The sequence below is a fragment of the Passer domesticus genome, chromosome 2 (assembly GCF_036417665.1).
Source record: "Passer domesticus isolate bPasDom1 chromosome 2, bPasDom1.hap1, whole genome shotgun sequence".
Lineage (NCBI taxonomy): Eukaryota > Metazoa > Chordata > Aves > Passeriformes > Passeridae > Passer > Passer domesticus.
The window spans coordinates 5,284,400-5,299,611 of record NC_087475.1 but is presented as its reverse complement, the minus strand read 5'-3'; the positions used below and the strand labels follow the sequence as shown (position 1 = coordinate 5,299,611).

General features: G+C 46.7%; 1 protein-coding gene across 2 annotated transcripts; it reads left to right on the top strand.

Moving 5' to 3' along the window:
* The first annotated feature begins 1,175 nt into the window (after positions 1–1,175).
* Positions 1,176–14,581, top strand: CHAF1B (chromatin assembly factor 1 subunit B). Of its 2 annotated transcripts, none has more exons than XM_064406652.1 (14): positions 1,176–1,286; positions 2,112–2,242; positions 3,663–3,795; positions 3,916–4,033; positions 4,445–4,548; positions 5,314–5,410; positions 6,907–6,991; positions 7,959–8,052; positions 9,028–9,097; positions 9,198–9,289; positions 10,949–11,111; positions 11,360–11,896; positions 12,639–12,730; positions 13,121–14,581. In XM_064406652.1, the coding sequence occupies exons 2-14, from the start codon at positions 2,117–2,119 to the stop codon at positions 13,240–13,242; spliced, it is 1,833 nt and encodes a 610-aa protein (XP_064262722.1). In that variant the 5' UTR covers positions 1,176–1,286; positions 2,112–2,116; the 3' UTR covers positions 13,243–14,581. The 2 variants fall into 2 exon arrangements, with proteins under 2 accessions (XP_064262722.1, XP_064262716.1); XM_064406646.1 differs by lacking the exon at positions 1,176–1,286 and adding an exon at positions 1,597–1,648.
* The last annotated feature ends 631 nt before the right edge of the window (positions 14,582–15,212 follow it).

The window sequence follows — 15,212 nt, the reverse complement described above, 5'->3', positions numbered from 1 at the left end:
AAGATTGATGGAGGGGACTGGATGTGTCAGGACTTAATTCAATAAATGGTCTCCAACACTGCCAAAGGAGGGAGTTCCCTCAGGATAACTCACCTAAGACAGGCACAGTTGGCAAACAGGAAGGGGGAAGGTCTGGAATGAGCACAGACAGGAGAAGATTCCAGTGTGCAGACGGTGGGAGTAGTGCAGATGCAACACCAGAAAGGTGCCAGGCTTGCTGAGGCAGATCTGGGTGAGCTGTTTGGGCAAAAATTCCCACCGTGACAAACTGGGGGAAAAGGAATTAACTGCTTCCACAGAAGCCAGGGCAAGTTGTGAAGGGCAGCCAGAGCCAGGCCTCAGCCCTCTGTGGGGACAGGCTGCCACCTCTGTCACCCCTGCCATGGCTGCCCTATCCAGGGATCTCGAAGGACAGAGAGGAGGGGGGCACAAGGGACATGGGGCCACAGCCCATCCTGGGCTTCTCCTGCATCCCAACACCCCTGGCTCAGAGTGTTATTGTCATTGTCCCCCATGAGGGTGGCACAGGAGGGCACAGCCCCTGTGTCCCCACACAGGGCAGCTCCTGCCATGGAGCACCGGCACAGCACCAGGCTGGGAAGGATCTGAGTATTGTGGTGAGCCCTGGCACAATGTAGAGCCAAAGTAGCCCTTGGGCTGTTCCAAGGAGAAGACTCCAAAATTCAAGAGTTGTCCAGAGAGTAGGGGGACAATGACAGTGAGCCGTGCCACAGGGATGACAACAAAGAGTGCTCCCATGGGAAAGGCTGAGAGATTTGGGATTGTTCAGCCTGGAGAAGAGAAGCTTTGGGCTGAGCTCATTGTGACCTAGAGGGAGGTGACAAGAAAGATAGAGACAATTTTCAAAGGATGGAGTGACAGGGCAAGGGGGAATCACTTCAAACTAAGAGAGGCGGTTTAGATTGAATGTTAGGATGAAATTGTTCCCTGGCAGGGAGGGCAGGGCTGGGATGGAATTGCCAGAGCAGCTGTGGCTGCCCCTGGATCCCTGGCAGTGCCCAAGGCCAGGTTGGACACTGGGGCTGGAGCAGCCTGGCACAGTGGAAGGTGTCCCTGCCATGGCAGGGCTGGCACTGGATTTAATGTCCCTTCCAACCACAACCATTCCATGATTCTGTGATGTAGAATTAATCTTTGTCCCCTGCTGTGAGGCCCTGTGGGCTGTGGGGAGCTCTCAGAGCCCCATTTTGGGCTTCAACCTCCCCTGCCCGGAGGCTCTTCTTCCCCTGGGCAAGCAGTGAAAGCAAAAGCCGTTTTCTCACAATGTAATTCGGCATTCTCGTTATTATATTTTTCAGGCAAAAGGTTCGCATTTGAAGCAGGGAAGTTTGGAGACACGTTACCCATTAGGACTTCTATATATTTACACCGATCAAGCACAGCAATGCCTGTGAAATTAAAAAAAAAAAAAACAAAAAAAACAAAAAAAAAAACAACCCAAACAACACTTTTTTGAGGAGTCTGAGCAAGCATTGGGCTTTTTTCATTTTAGGTTTATTCTGACGTTTTTGCGGTTTTCCCCCCCCCGGCAGCCCCTGAGGGCTCCTGAGGGGGCGGGCGGGGCGGGAGCGCGCATGCGCGGGGCGGGCGAAGGCGGGAGCGCGCGGGAGCCGCGGGCGGGCCGCAGGTGAGGGGAGGGGGGGGAGGATCCGAGCGGGGGGAGCCGCGCCGGGATTTGGGATTTTGGGGCTCTGGGGAGTAGGATTGGGGGTCCTCGCGGTCTGGAGAGCGGGAATGGGGATCCCCGGGGCTCCGGGAGCGGCCAGCGGCGCTGCTGCCCTTTCCCTGCCCGCGCCGGGCCGCCCGTGCCCGCTCCTCGTTTGGATTCCGGGCAGGGTTGTTACCCCAAAAAAAGTTTTTCTCTCAAGTCTTAAATCGATGCACAGGGCTTGATACCGTCCTCTTGCAATCCCCAAAGAGGAACTTTAGCCATAATAATCGCAACTTTTAGAAACAGCCTTCCTCAAAGCATCCTGTCAGTGACTGCAGTGCAGTTCCAGGCTCTGCCAGCGGTGCCTGAGAAACGCGCACAAAGTTTGGCCGCCAGAGCCACAAGGAACAGGAATTGATGTTTGTTCTGTTCTCTCCAGGAAACATGAAGGTCATCACCTGTGAAATAGTGTGGCATAATAAGGAGCCGGTTTACAGCTTGGACTTCCAGCATGGAGCGGATGGGAGGATCAATCGCCTGGCCTCGGCAGGGGTGGACACAGCCGTGAGGGTGAGCTGAACCCGGGTCTGGAGCTGTGCAGGGTGTGGGGGGTGTTATCCAAAATATCGGCTTGGTTTCGTTATCAAAATACTGGGTTGGTTTCGTTATCCAAAATACTGGGTTATTGGCAGGTACATGCCAAGGGGAGTGGATCATTTGAGGAAAGAGTGTAAGATTGTACGTAGAATTATAGAGTGTTTTGGGTTGGAAGGGGACTCAAAGCTCATCCAGTGCCAGCCCTGCCATGGCAGGGACCCCTTCCACTGTGCCAGGCTGCTCCAGCCCCAGTGTCCAGCCTGGCCTTGGGCACTGCCAGGGACAGCCATAGTTTTTCTGGGAATTCTATCCCGGCCTCTCCCCACCCTCCCAGGGAACAATTTCACCCTAACATTCAATCTAAACATACTCCCCTAGTTTGAAGCCACTCCCTCTTGTCATTACATACTCTTGTTGTCTCTGTAGTAGTTTATTGCAGTTGTCTCAGATAAAACTTTTTCCTTCCTCACTGGGAAATTGACCTCTTCTTCCCTGATGGTGCATATGTTTCAGGGCTTTTTAATACATATTTTAGGGCTAGACAAATGTCAGTTTTCTTTGACATAAAATATGCTCCCTGATAGGAGGGTGGAGTGAGGTGGGGTCAGACTCCTCTGCTATGTCCCAATTATTCCTGGTTGCCAGAAAGTGATGCCTTGAGAAGGCTGCCCCAGAGCAGAGACTGGACAGAGCTAAAGAATAAAGCAGGGATTTATGAAAAGGCCTCCATGGATGCACCTTGGGCAGCACCAGAGCCCAGCCAGGGCTGCACCCAGGATGAACCCAAATGGTCCCAAAATGCACGAGCGCTGCCGGGGTCTCTCCCTGGGCTCAGCTCTGCTCCATGTGCACATTGCAGTTCAGTGTCCAATCCCAGCTGCAGCCCCTGCAGTCCCATCCTGCTTGTTTTTCTCTCTGCAGCCCACGGGGTTTGTGCTCCTGGGCTGAGATTGGGATCATTTGTCCTTGGTGCCCAGCTGGAGCAGGAATTGTTTTGTCTCCCTGCTCTGTGCAGAAGTGACATTCCATAATGTGAAGCTCAGAAGTGCACACTAAAGCAGCACAGAATGTGAAAAATAGAAAAGCTCAAACCTGAGGCATTGCAAAGGGAAAGGAGGAGATGAAATGGCCTCAGATGGCACCAGGGCAGGCTCAGGTTGGATATTGGCACAGGAAATTTCCCTGGCAGAGTGGTCAGGCCTTGGGCTGAGCTGCCCAGGGAGGTTTGGAGTCACTGTCTGTGGGAGTGCTCAGGAGGAGCCTGGGTGTGGCTTTGGGGACAGGGTTTGGGGTGATGCTGGTGGGGCTGGGTGATCCTGGAGGTCCTTTCCCACCTTGATGATCCTGTGACATCCCACCTTGCCCTGGAAAGCTGTAACACTCTCCTCACTAGATCTGGAAGGTGGAGAAGGGCCCGGATGGAAAAGCCATCGTGGAGTTCCTGTCCAACCTGGCGCGCCACACCAAGGCCGTGAACGTCGTGCGCTTCTCTCCCAGCGGGGACATCCTGGCCTCGGGAGGGGACGGTGAGAGCTGCTTCTCCTCTGTCTCATCCTGCATCATTTGGAAGTTAAACTGGTTGAAATCCACCTGAATGGACAAAAGGGAGTGGGAAATAAAGCAGCTTGCTCTGGTTTCTTCCACAGATGCTGTGATTTTGCTGTGGAAGCTGAATGACAGCAAAGAGTTGGAGCCGATGGGTTTTCAGGATGAAGATGAAGCTCAGCTCAACAAGGAGAACTGGGCAGTCATTAAAACTTTGAGGTAATTTATTATTTGGTCACTTTGGTTTTCTTTTCAGTGTTTTTGTTTTCTCAGTGCTTTTTAACATGTGGTACACTTTTCAGTTTTTGTAGAATTCCAGCACTGTCTGTAATGCATTTGCTCTGATATTAATACTTGTACTCCCTGTTAATGAGACTCAGAAAAAGGAGGGAGAGGGACATTTTAAATAATCAGGTGCTGACAGGACAGGGGGCAGTGGTTTTAAGCTGAAGGAGCAGTTCCTGGCAGCTGCTGAGGTTGATGTGAGAAGAGTTGCAGAAGTGCTTGAAGCACCAGCAGGAGTTCTTATTTGCCTCTTGATAATTTTTATTAACCTAAAAATTCATAAAACTCATATTCACACGTAGCTTTTAATTTTCAAATTAATAATTGTTTTCTCCTGCCTTCTAGAGGCCACTTGGAAGATGTGTATGATATTTGCTGGACCTCAGATGGAAATTTCATGGCATCTGCCTCTGTGGATAACACAGCAATCATGTGGGATGTCAATAAAGGTAAATGCTGCAGTTATCCCTTGGAATTCCAGATCTCCTGGAAGTGCCTCGTGGCATTTCCTCCCAAAAAATGGGAAACATCTTTCTTTGTGATTGTTTTTCTCTGTGATTTTCTGGGTGTGTGAGGCCCCTCTATAAATAGATCCAAAATATTCTCAGGCCAACAGAATTTATACCTGAGGACTCTGTTCACCTTGGAGTGTTTAGGAAATAACTTTATGCATTTTTTACCCCCCAAAACTCTTGCACAAACTTCTTTTATATTCCTTACTCCACTTTTTGGTGTTGTGCAGCGTGGCCTGAGCTCTGTTTGTGTCTTTCCTTTTGAAAAGCTATTTATTTTCTTTGAAACTTGTCAGCTTCTGGTATTTCTTTGCAAGAAAGCAACACTTAAATAATAGAAAAAATCCCACCTGGGCCAGTATTCAACAAAGTATTTCTAAAACTCTCTGTAACTTTGTCTCATCAATATTTTGGCTCTGAGATCTTCCCTTGTGGAACATCAGTGGAGTCAGAGAATCCTGCCTTTGCTAATATTAATCTCATATTAATTCTAGTTAATTATTAAGTTTATAGTGAACAAAACCCTAAACTGGCATTTTAAAAGCAACTTTTGCTGATATTCTTATCAGCCACCATCCAGTGGACACTTGAATGTTTAAAAAATATTTCCCTACGTTTTGAAGCATTTTTTGTCTTGTTTTATGTCTGAAATGTTTGGAAACACATTAAAATTTATGATCTGAAAGCTGTTTGTAATTTCAGGACAGAAAGTTTCAATATTTAATGAGCACAAGAGTTATGTCCAAGGAGTGACCTGGGATCCTCTAGGCCAGTATATTGCAACCCTGAGTTGTGACAGGTGAGTGTTTTTCCTAAATATTCCTGAATTAAAAGGAAGTATGCCAGATAAACATGAGGTTTTACTCACTTTTTTGTGTAAGCAGGTTGATGTGAATGTAAAGTGATATTTTAGTTATTTTTTTGGCTTGTGCTCAGTGATTCCTGCAGTGTCCCTTAGCAGCAAATAAACTTTTGAAGGAGTCTTCCTTTAGGAATTGAGTTTTATTATTGATCATTATTGACACTCTTAAGAGAGTGCTGCATGGCTGTGTTAATGAGCTGATAAATTCATCTTGGGGATGGAGCAGCCTGGGACAGTGGGAGGTCCCTGCTCAAGGCAGGGGTGGAATTAAATGATCCTTAAGGTCCCTTCCAGCACAAAGCATTCCATGATACAACTGATGGAGATGTAATTTATTGTTTTTAAGGTGAGTTCCCCCTTTTGAGGATCCTACAGTGCAGGTGGGAACAGCCTGGCTGTTCCCTGTTTCCTAATTCCCTTATTCCTCCAAAAATCCAAGTGCTGGGACTTCCCAAACCTTGTGGAGTCCAGGCATTGTGAGGGGTTCATTGGTTCTTTGGTCATTAAAGCACATCCCTCTGGTGGTGTCTCGTGAGGAGAATTTTAATTAATGGTTAATTGGTGGTCCAGACATTTTCAGGTGCTGCTGACTGAGAAGAGAGATCCTGGGACATCTTTGGGAAACTTGGAGTGAAAGGAAGCTGTTCATAGGAGAGGCTGGGGTTGTTCACCTGGAGAGGAGAAGCTTTGGGCTGAGCTCAGGGTGGCCTTGCAGGGCCTGAAGGAGCCCCTGGAAACCTGGAGAGAGACAATTTCACAGAATCCCAGAATCCCTGGGTTGGAAGAGACCTTCCAGGTCATTGAGTCCAACCCAGCCCCAACAGCTCAACTCAACCCTGGCCCCCAGTGCCACATCCAGGCTTTGTTAAACACCCCCAGGGATGGGGACTGCACCACCTCCCCGGGCAGCCATTCCAGAACTTTATCTCCCTTCCTGGAAAAACTCTTTCCTGATCTCCAGCCTGGATTCCCTTGGTGCAGTGCAGGCTGTGAGCTCTGGCTGTGTCAGTGCTGCTGCAGACAGAGCCCAGCCCCAGCTGAGCACAGGCACCTTTCAGGAGCTGGGCAGGGTGAGGAGGGCACCCCTGAGTCTCCTTTTCTCCAGGGGAGCACCCCCAGCTCCCTCAGGGGTTCCTCATATGGATGGAGGGACAGGGAATGGCTCCCAGTGCCAGAGGGCAAGGCTGGATGGGATCTTGGGAATGAGGAATTTTTCCCTGGCAGGGTGGGCAGGGATGGGTTGGAAGTCCCAGAGCAGCTGTGGCTGCCCCTGGATCCCTGGCAGTGCCTAAGGCCACGTTGGACACTGGGGCTGGAGCAGCCTGGCACAGTGGAAGGTGTCCCTGCCATGGCAGAAATGGCTGATTTTTCATGTCCTTCCCAACCCAAAGCATTCCTTGATTCCCTGCTGGCTGACTCTGCTCTCCCACCAGGGTCCTGCGAGTTTACAGCACCCAAACCAAGCGAGTGGCCTTCAATGTCACCAAGATGCCGTCGGGGTCGGGAGCTGAAGGAGAGGTACCTGGTTCTGCTGGGGCTGCAAACTCTGCTGGGGGCTGTTTTATCTGAACTTCCTGTCCCATGAAACCAAAGGATCAAATATTTTCCATTCAAACAATTCCTGTGTTGTAGAATCATCAAGGTTGGAAGAGACCTTCACACTCATCCACTCCCGCCATCATGACCCTGAAACCACATCCCCGAAATTTCGTGCTGATGAAAGCAGTAACACAATCCTTTAGTTGTAAAAGCTAAAAGTAGTGTGGAGAAAACAGTTCTTAATAGGAAAAACTTCAAACATACCTGGCAGTAGCTGGGAGTTTATTAATGGATGTGAGTAATAATAGTTATAATGTTTTAAAGTTAATGGTAATAATATTTTAAAGTTAACAACCTGGAATTTTTAAGAAGGTTGTTAGATTTCGAAGAAAAATATGAATTGGGGATAATTTAGGGAATTCTAACCCTAAGAGGGAAAACAAAGAGCTTTTTTTTCCTTCCAAACAGCTTTAAGTGATAGTAAAATAACACCTCCAGGCTGACTATAACTTTCTTAATTCCTTCTATTCATTCCTTTTCTTTTGGGGGGAAAACATTGGTAAGAGTTTTATAGACACTGAAGAGCAGGCCTGAGAGCAGGCACTTTGCCATGAGAGAAGTTCTGTTTCAACCTCTAATCCTGGGGTTAGAATGCGATGCCTGGGCAGCACTGGGTGTTAAACAATGTTGTTCTCCAGGTTATGACTATTTTTTGATGGCTGGTTTAAGGTGACAGCTCTGGGAGTGTTTTGCTTTGCAGCTCAAGAGGGATCAAGGATTATTTTTCTTAGCTGTGAAGAATTTTTAGAAAGCTTGAAGGAGCCGTGGATTTTAAAAGGTTCTGCTTGAAAAGTTCCATCAGGCTGGAGTGTCCAAGTGGATGTTTTTTGTCCCAGGGATTGCGGCTGGACATTCCTTCTCCACAGTCCTGCTTTCTGTGTTGCAGGTGAGGAGCTTTCGGATGTTTCACGATGACAGCATGAAGTCGTTCTTCCGCAGGCTCAGCTTCACTCCTGATGGCTCCTATCTGCTCACTCCAGGTGTGGGGACATCTCCTGGGACGTGGGTTGTGTCACTGAGGTTGGAAAACATTCCCAAGGTCATGGAATCCCAGCTGTGCCCCATCCCCACCTTGTCCCCAGAGCTCTGAGTGCCACCCCCAGGGGACACCTGCAGGGATGGGCACTGCCAAGCTCCCTGGGCAGCCCCTGCCAAGGCCTGAGCACCCATTCCATGGGCAAATTCCTGCTGCTGGCCCAGCTGAGCCTGCCCTGGCCCAGCCTGAGGCCGTTCCCTCTGCTCCTGTCCCTGTTCCCTGGAGCAGAGCCCGACCCCCCCGGCTGTCCCCTCCTGCCAGGGACTTGTGCAGAGCCACAAGGGCCCCTGAGCCTCCTTTGCTCCAGCCTCAGCCCCTTTCCAGCTCCTTCAATCTATTGTAGCCTAATTTGAATGTTCCTTAATATTTCCTGCATCTCAGGGATGCTGATTTATCCTAATTAAGGCATTCCTCATTCTCCCTGTTGAAGAAAATAAAAACTCCACAATATCCTCCATTGACAATCTACAACATGAAATTTCTCCTGTGATCAAAGTGATATTTATGGCATTTTGCTGAATAAATTGCAACACCAGAAGTCTTAAGACAGAAATATAGGATAATGAGTGGGGTTTTTTTGACTCTGTCCTTCCCTCAGAACATTCAGAGTAAAAACAGCCCAGCAAGGAGGGATCAGTGTGTGCCTGTCCAGACCCTGCTTTTATTGATGTCTGGCAACATCAAAAAGCAGCTTTGAAGAGGGAAGTGTGTAAGGGAAACAAAACCAGCCCTAAATAAATATTTGGGATGCCTTTTTAAGTTGTATTCAGCTTTTGCCCAACTGACAAGCCTAATTCCTGGGAATTAGAATATTTCTGGAGAAGCCTAATTCCCAGGAACTGGAATGTTTGTGGACACAAGGTGTGTGCTCAGGAGCTCTCTGAGCTGATGAGTAATGTTGGAACCTTTGTTTTTGCAGCTGGCTGTGTGGAATCAGGAGAGAACGTTACAAACACCACCTATGTTTTCTCCAGAAACAATCTTAAAAGGTAGGGGGGTTTGGTGAGATAAAAAAATCTGTTTGGATTTAAAAAATAAACAATTCAAGTAGTGCAAATGTGTTTTCTGAACTGCTGGCTCTCTCTGAAGGCCCGTGGGTCACCTGCCCTGTCCTGGCAAGGGCACTCTGGCTGTTCGCTGCTGTCCTGTGTACTTTGAGCTGAGAGGAGCCTCTGCTGAAGGTATGGTGTCTGCTCAGGAAGGCAGGAGCCTCCCCTGAAATGGAAAATGCAAACCCTCTCCCTCTGAACTGTTATAATTTTGAAATTAAGGGACTTTCAGGCAAAGATATGGGAGTAGGAATAACTGTTCTTTATTAGGGAAAAAATAAAAATAAAAAAAAAATAATGCAGTAGTACAAAAACACCACTGCCAGAGTCAGAGCATGCCCTGTCCCCTGTGGGTCAGGGTGGTGGCACAGCCCCATCCCATGGGGGCTCAGCCCTCCTGCAGTGCCAGCTGTGCTTCTGCTGGAGCAGGGATCCTGCACAAGGCTGCAGTTTTCCTCTGAAGCTCCAGGACTGCTGGAGATGGGCCTGCTCTTCCTCTGGGAATGCAGGGCAGGAGAAAGCTGCTCCTCTGGGAATGCAGTGGGCAAAGGCTGCTGTGCTGTTCCAGGCTCAGATTGTATCCAGGTAGGAATGCTTGGCTCCTGCCCTGGGCGGAGCATCTCCCCATGGGATGCTGGAATTTGATCAGCCCTGCAGGGACACTCAGTGGCCATGGACAGCAGAGATCTGCTGGAGGGAGGATTGGCTGTGGGAGAGAGAAAGGAAAAACTGCCCCATGAACAGCAGAGAACTGCCCCAGCTCTGACAGAGGGAAATTGAACACACACCCCCATTTCCAGCCTAAGACATATGGAAAGCTTCAGGGAGTGGGAACTCCCAGCAAATCTGGGAAAAGATGGGGCCGGTCATTATTTTATGCCCCAGCCTTTCAGCATTCCTCTAAGACAGTGCTGAGAAGCTGTTTCCTGACTCTGAGGCCCCGAGTTCACCTCAAGTCCCTCATGAGTTGCTTCTGGTAGAGTGGAGGAATGTTGTTCCTTGGCCTCTCAGGCTGCAGGAGCACTGTGAAATATTTTCCTTGAACTGTTAACCATTTTGTGTTCAAAAGAAATAACCTGGTTTAGCACCAGAGGAGCAATGCAGTGAAATAATTCCTGTTAGTCTCAACTGCCCACATCACAGGGAGTTGGAATAGTTTGCTACAACCACTGGTGTTTATTCAGGGAAGCAGTGCTGGTGTTACTGGGCAGAGCAGGAATTCTGAGCTGGGGACAGGATTTTGTGAAGTTGCACAAGAATTTATTTTGTATTTATTTAATCCAGCTTTATTGTGGGTCCAGGAGTGTTTATATTTTAGCAAGACTGACATTACTCAGGTGAAAAGGCAGAGCTTGGCTCCTTTCTTTCAAGGTTAAATTTGTAGTATTCCTTACAGGATTTACCTGTTCTATTTCCATCATAATTTTAAATCCATGGTGGTGCAAAGGAAGGAGATGAGGGTCTGCAGTTGGTCTCTGTAGCTCCTCTAAAGGGAGACTTTAATATTAAAGTTCTTATAAACATGCTGAAAAATTTCAGCTGGAAAATAGAGGGGAAAATTTACAAAACAGTAGCAATCCAGAGGGAGAAAGGTGCCATTTTTTTTTTCAACTGAGAAAATAAAAGAGTAAATTTCAGACAACAGAAATGTTAAATTTTGCATTTTGTGCAAGAGCTGTCTGCTCAGTGTTTACACTGATTGATGATGTAATTTTATTTAAATTAATGGCTAAGTGCAGTCACTACCTTGCAATAAATACAAGAGAATTCTCACTGTTCATTTCTTTGCAGATGAAAGCAGTCCCAAATCCCCCCCTGCCCTGTTTAACCTCCCCTATCGATTGGTGTTTGCTGTTGCTTCAGAAGATTCTGTGCTTTTCTATGACACTGAGCAGTCCTTCCCCTTTGGTTATGTCTCCAACATCCATTACCACACCCTGAGTGACATTTCATGGTAAGGAATTGTATTCCTAAGATTTATTTTGATGGGGAAATGTCCTTTTTCCGTGTCCTGTTCTGCACAGCATCTGAGTCCTGCCTTGGGTTTGTATTTCATTTATGTCACACACGTGGTCACTCGGTGTCTGAGCAGCAATCCATCCCTGTTTGCTCTGTAAATTAGAGAATTATGGCTCTTAATCACTTGGGTGAGGGTTGAAGTAAAATCTTGGCCTTTAATGAAAATAAATAAATCCCAAACAGGTCCAGTGATGGATCCTTCCTGGCCATTTCCTCCACGGATGGGTACTGCTCCTTTGTCACCTTCGAGGAGGATGAGCTGGGAGTGCCCCTGAAGGAAAAGCCCCAGATCCACGTCAGGACTCCTGGAGCAGCAGCAGACAAGAAAGCCAAGAAGAGCCAATCCCACAAAGTGATTTCCCCAGGCTCCAGGCTGGCAGAGGGGACCCCTCCCAGCAAGGATCCCCCACTGCAACCCCGAACCCCCAGCACTGCTGGGAAGGAGCTGCCTTCCACCCCTGTGGGTGTCAAAAGCACCCCAGTGCCATCCCCTCCCACCCCTGTGGGCACCAAAACCATTCCAGTGCCATCCCCTCCCACCCCTGTGGGCACCAAAACCATTCCAGTGCCATCCCCTCCCACCCCTGTGGGCACCAAAAGCACTCCAGTGCCATCCTCAGAGGAGGGGAGAAGCAGCCAGGCAGGCACCCAGAGCAGCAGAGCCCCCCAGCCCAGGAGGGTCACCCTCACCACTCTGCAGTCCTGTTTCAAAACACCCAGGTGAGATTTCTGGTGCCCCTTCCACTTGTAAATAGAGGGGCCAAGAGAAGCTGTGCTTGTGCTGCATTTAAAGGCTGAGCTTTGCACACAAATTCCCAGCCCTGGCTCTGAGTGGAAGCTCTCTTGATGTGGAGTTTTTTGTTGTGCTGCAAATGAGAGGTCAAAATGTCTCCTAAATGTGGAGCTTTTATGTTTCTGCCTGAAGCATGAGGCAGCAGATTCACCTGAGCCTTGCCTTCACAACACAAGGTGTCTGTCTTGGCCAGGAGTTGGACTTTGATCCTCTTGGATCTCTTCCAGCTCAGAATATTCTGTGATTCTGTCCACTTTTCTGCATTAAAAAATGGTACCTGAAGCCTTCAGCTGCCAGGAGCTCTTTAAACACCCTTCTGCCAAAGAGTATTTTAAGAGTTCAAGTCTAGACAGGCACTCAGTGTGGAACTTAAAGCATTGATTAGGTGACTTCTAAAAGATCTGGTTTTTTAGAAATTGCCAATAATCCAGGTATTGATTGTACTGGGGCTCTGAGCACCCTGCTCTAGTGGAAGGTGGCCCTGCCCATGGCAGGGGGTTGGAAGTGGATAATGCTCCATGCAACTTGTAAAAAGAAGGGAAAATGTGCAGTAAAATATATCTGAACTACCTTTGCAGTTAAGTGATTCTATATTAATTAAGTCTTGAAGTGAAATACTCATGGAAATGATGTCTACAAAGCAATTTAACTGTTTCTGCTCTTTTAAAGGAGAATAAACTTGATTTCCTTGAAGCCAGACACCCCAGCCTCTGCATGTCCAGACCCAGCCCCCATCCCTCCTTCCTCAGAACAGGAACACGGTGAGTTTTTGTGGCTCTTAACACCAGCCAAGTCTCCTCCCAGTCAGATTTTTCCATTATAGGTTTATATTGTAAAAAAAATCCTCACTCTAATTGCAAATTCTAAAGCTTCTTCATTGTTTTGATGTGTCTGAGAGGTGCTTTGGGCAGTATGAAATGTGTTCTCCCTGCTCTGAGGCAGCTGGTGGTGACTGTCCCTACAGTTTTAGAGCAGTGAAACCAAGGATAAATTCATGGGTGTGATGTTCTCCAGCTTTAAAGACTTTTGTACTTTCAGCTTACCCTTGTTGCAGGTGCTGGACACTCTCAGACCAGGGTTTGGGTTGTTTTTTGGTTTTTTTTAATCTGAATTTATTAATTTGAAATTATTTTCCTGTCTGCTTCTTCCAGAGAAGCCATTGCCATCTGATGAGAGCCTCCAAGCCCCCCCAGCCCCAAAACGTGCCAGGACTGAGGAATTGTCCCTTCCTGCACCTGCTGGAGACCAGACCAGCTGTGAGTCCAACAAATAAAGGCTGAGCAGACCCCTCACAGCCTGAAGTCCAAGCAGCCATGTCTGAGTGCATTTCTTTTTGCAAAAATTCAATCCTCAATTCCCAGTCCAAGTTCCCTGTGCGTGTTTGATGTAGAAACATCAACATTTCTGTGAAGAAACTGCCAGTAGAAGACCCAGGTTTGAGGAATGTGGTTCTGCAGCAGGAGAAATAGTTGGGAAGTGACTTCAAGAATAAGGAAATCAGGGAAATCTGGGGATTAAAAATCCATCCAGTAAGCTGTGAGTCTCCATCAGAGTCCCTAAATCCATGTTTAGAAAGCATTTTGTCTTCCAGTAACTGTCTGGCAAAAAGAATCCAATGCATTCATAAGATTTGATGTGGTTCAGGACCTAAAAAAAAAGAGGAAATTGTGTCATTCCAGCCTTTTGGTTTATTTCTGGTGTAAAATGATGCTCCCCAGTAGCTGTGGGGTGGAGCTGATTCTCTCTGAATGCAGCAGCAAAGCTCAGGACTGGGATGTGGAAGCAGAAATGGGAAGACTTAACTGCAAGGAACAAGAAAGCAAAAAGAAGAAATCTCTGAAGAGCTGCTGGAAGAATGAAACAGCAGGAAGTTCTTCCTGTTTAATTTCTGGACTTAAAAAAGAAATGCAGGTGTCAGATTTTCCTGAGGCAGCAGAATTTGGGTGTGTACATTGAAATTTCCCCTTTCCTTTTTCCCCAACTTAACTCCCTTAGCCAATAAAACACAATCCAGTGGATGGGAAACTTCTACACCTAAAATTTCTTTTTAGCATTTAATACTTCATAAAAGCAGAAATACAAATACTCCAGAAGTGACTCACAAAAGTCTCACAGGGAGGAAATATTAACAAACACCTCTGTCAGTCTTTCAGGCAAATGAACTCTTGCCTCCAATTAAATTTCAACAATTAATAAGCAGAAAGTTACAGGAAGCTTGATGGGATCTTTGTTGTCTCACTGTGATGAGGATGGATATTCATTAGAGTTAATTAAAGCTGGATTTTCTAGTGAAGAATTACAAAGAGATCATTCTTACATTTCTTGGGTTTCAAGTGGGTTTTGCAATTTTTCAGATGGGTTTCAAACAATTCTGTAACTTTTTAGCTGGCTAAGGATTCATGACTGTCTTGTTCCTAGAAAGACTTTTTGCTGTGTAATAATGGTTCATTTTGAAACAGCCACACCTTGTGCTCCTGTGCTGTTGAAGTTTTAATTTTTAGCTACCCAGCTATCAATATTAATTTATTTTGTCATTAATTAACCACTGCCTTCTGGTCCAAATTTGCTTGACCCTTGCCCATGGATTCCAAACAGACTCTGTGTTTTTTCTGTACATTCCCTGTGTTTGTATGAACTTTGTTAGCAAATAAAGACTATAATATAACATAACATAATAGAATATATAATGCAATATAATGCAATATAACATAATGCAATATAATATAATAATATAAAAACTATAAATAAAACTATAAATAAGTATAAAAATATAAAACATAAACAAACCGTTTATAGACATAAATAAAAAGAAATATTAATATATAAATATTATATAAAACATAAAGACCATCAAATTAATTTTAAAACCAAGACTTTTCAGGGATCTCTAGGTGTTTTTTGCTCTGGAGCTGCAGGATCCTGAAGAAGAGGCAGGTTAATTATGTACTAACAAAATGGCAGGAATTAAATGACATCCAGGGGTGTGATTCCACCACTTCCCTGGGCATCCTTCCTTTTCCAGGAACAAATTTTTCCCTGATTTTTTTTCCTAACCACAGCCCTCAGGTGCCCAGCACAGGGACAACTTTTGGCAGCCCCAAATCTCAATGCTGCCTGTGAAAAATGGAAATTGTGAAATTGAGGCAGGTGTGAGAGGTCCCTGCCCTGTGAGACACCTCATTTCCCAGGCTGGGTTTTACTTGAGAGGTTTTTTGTGGGATTTTTTTCCTCTCTGGAATGGGT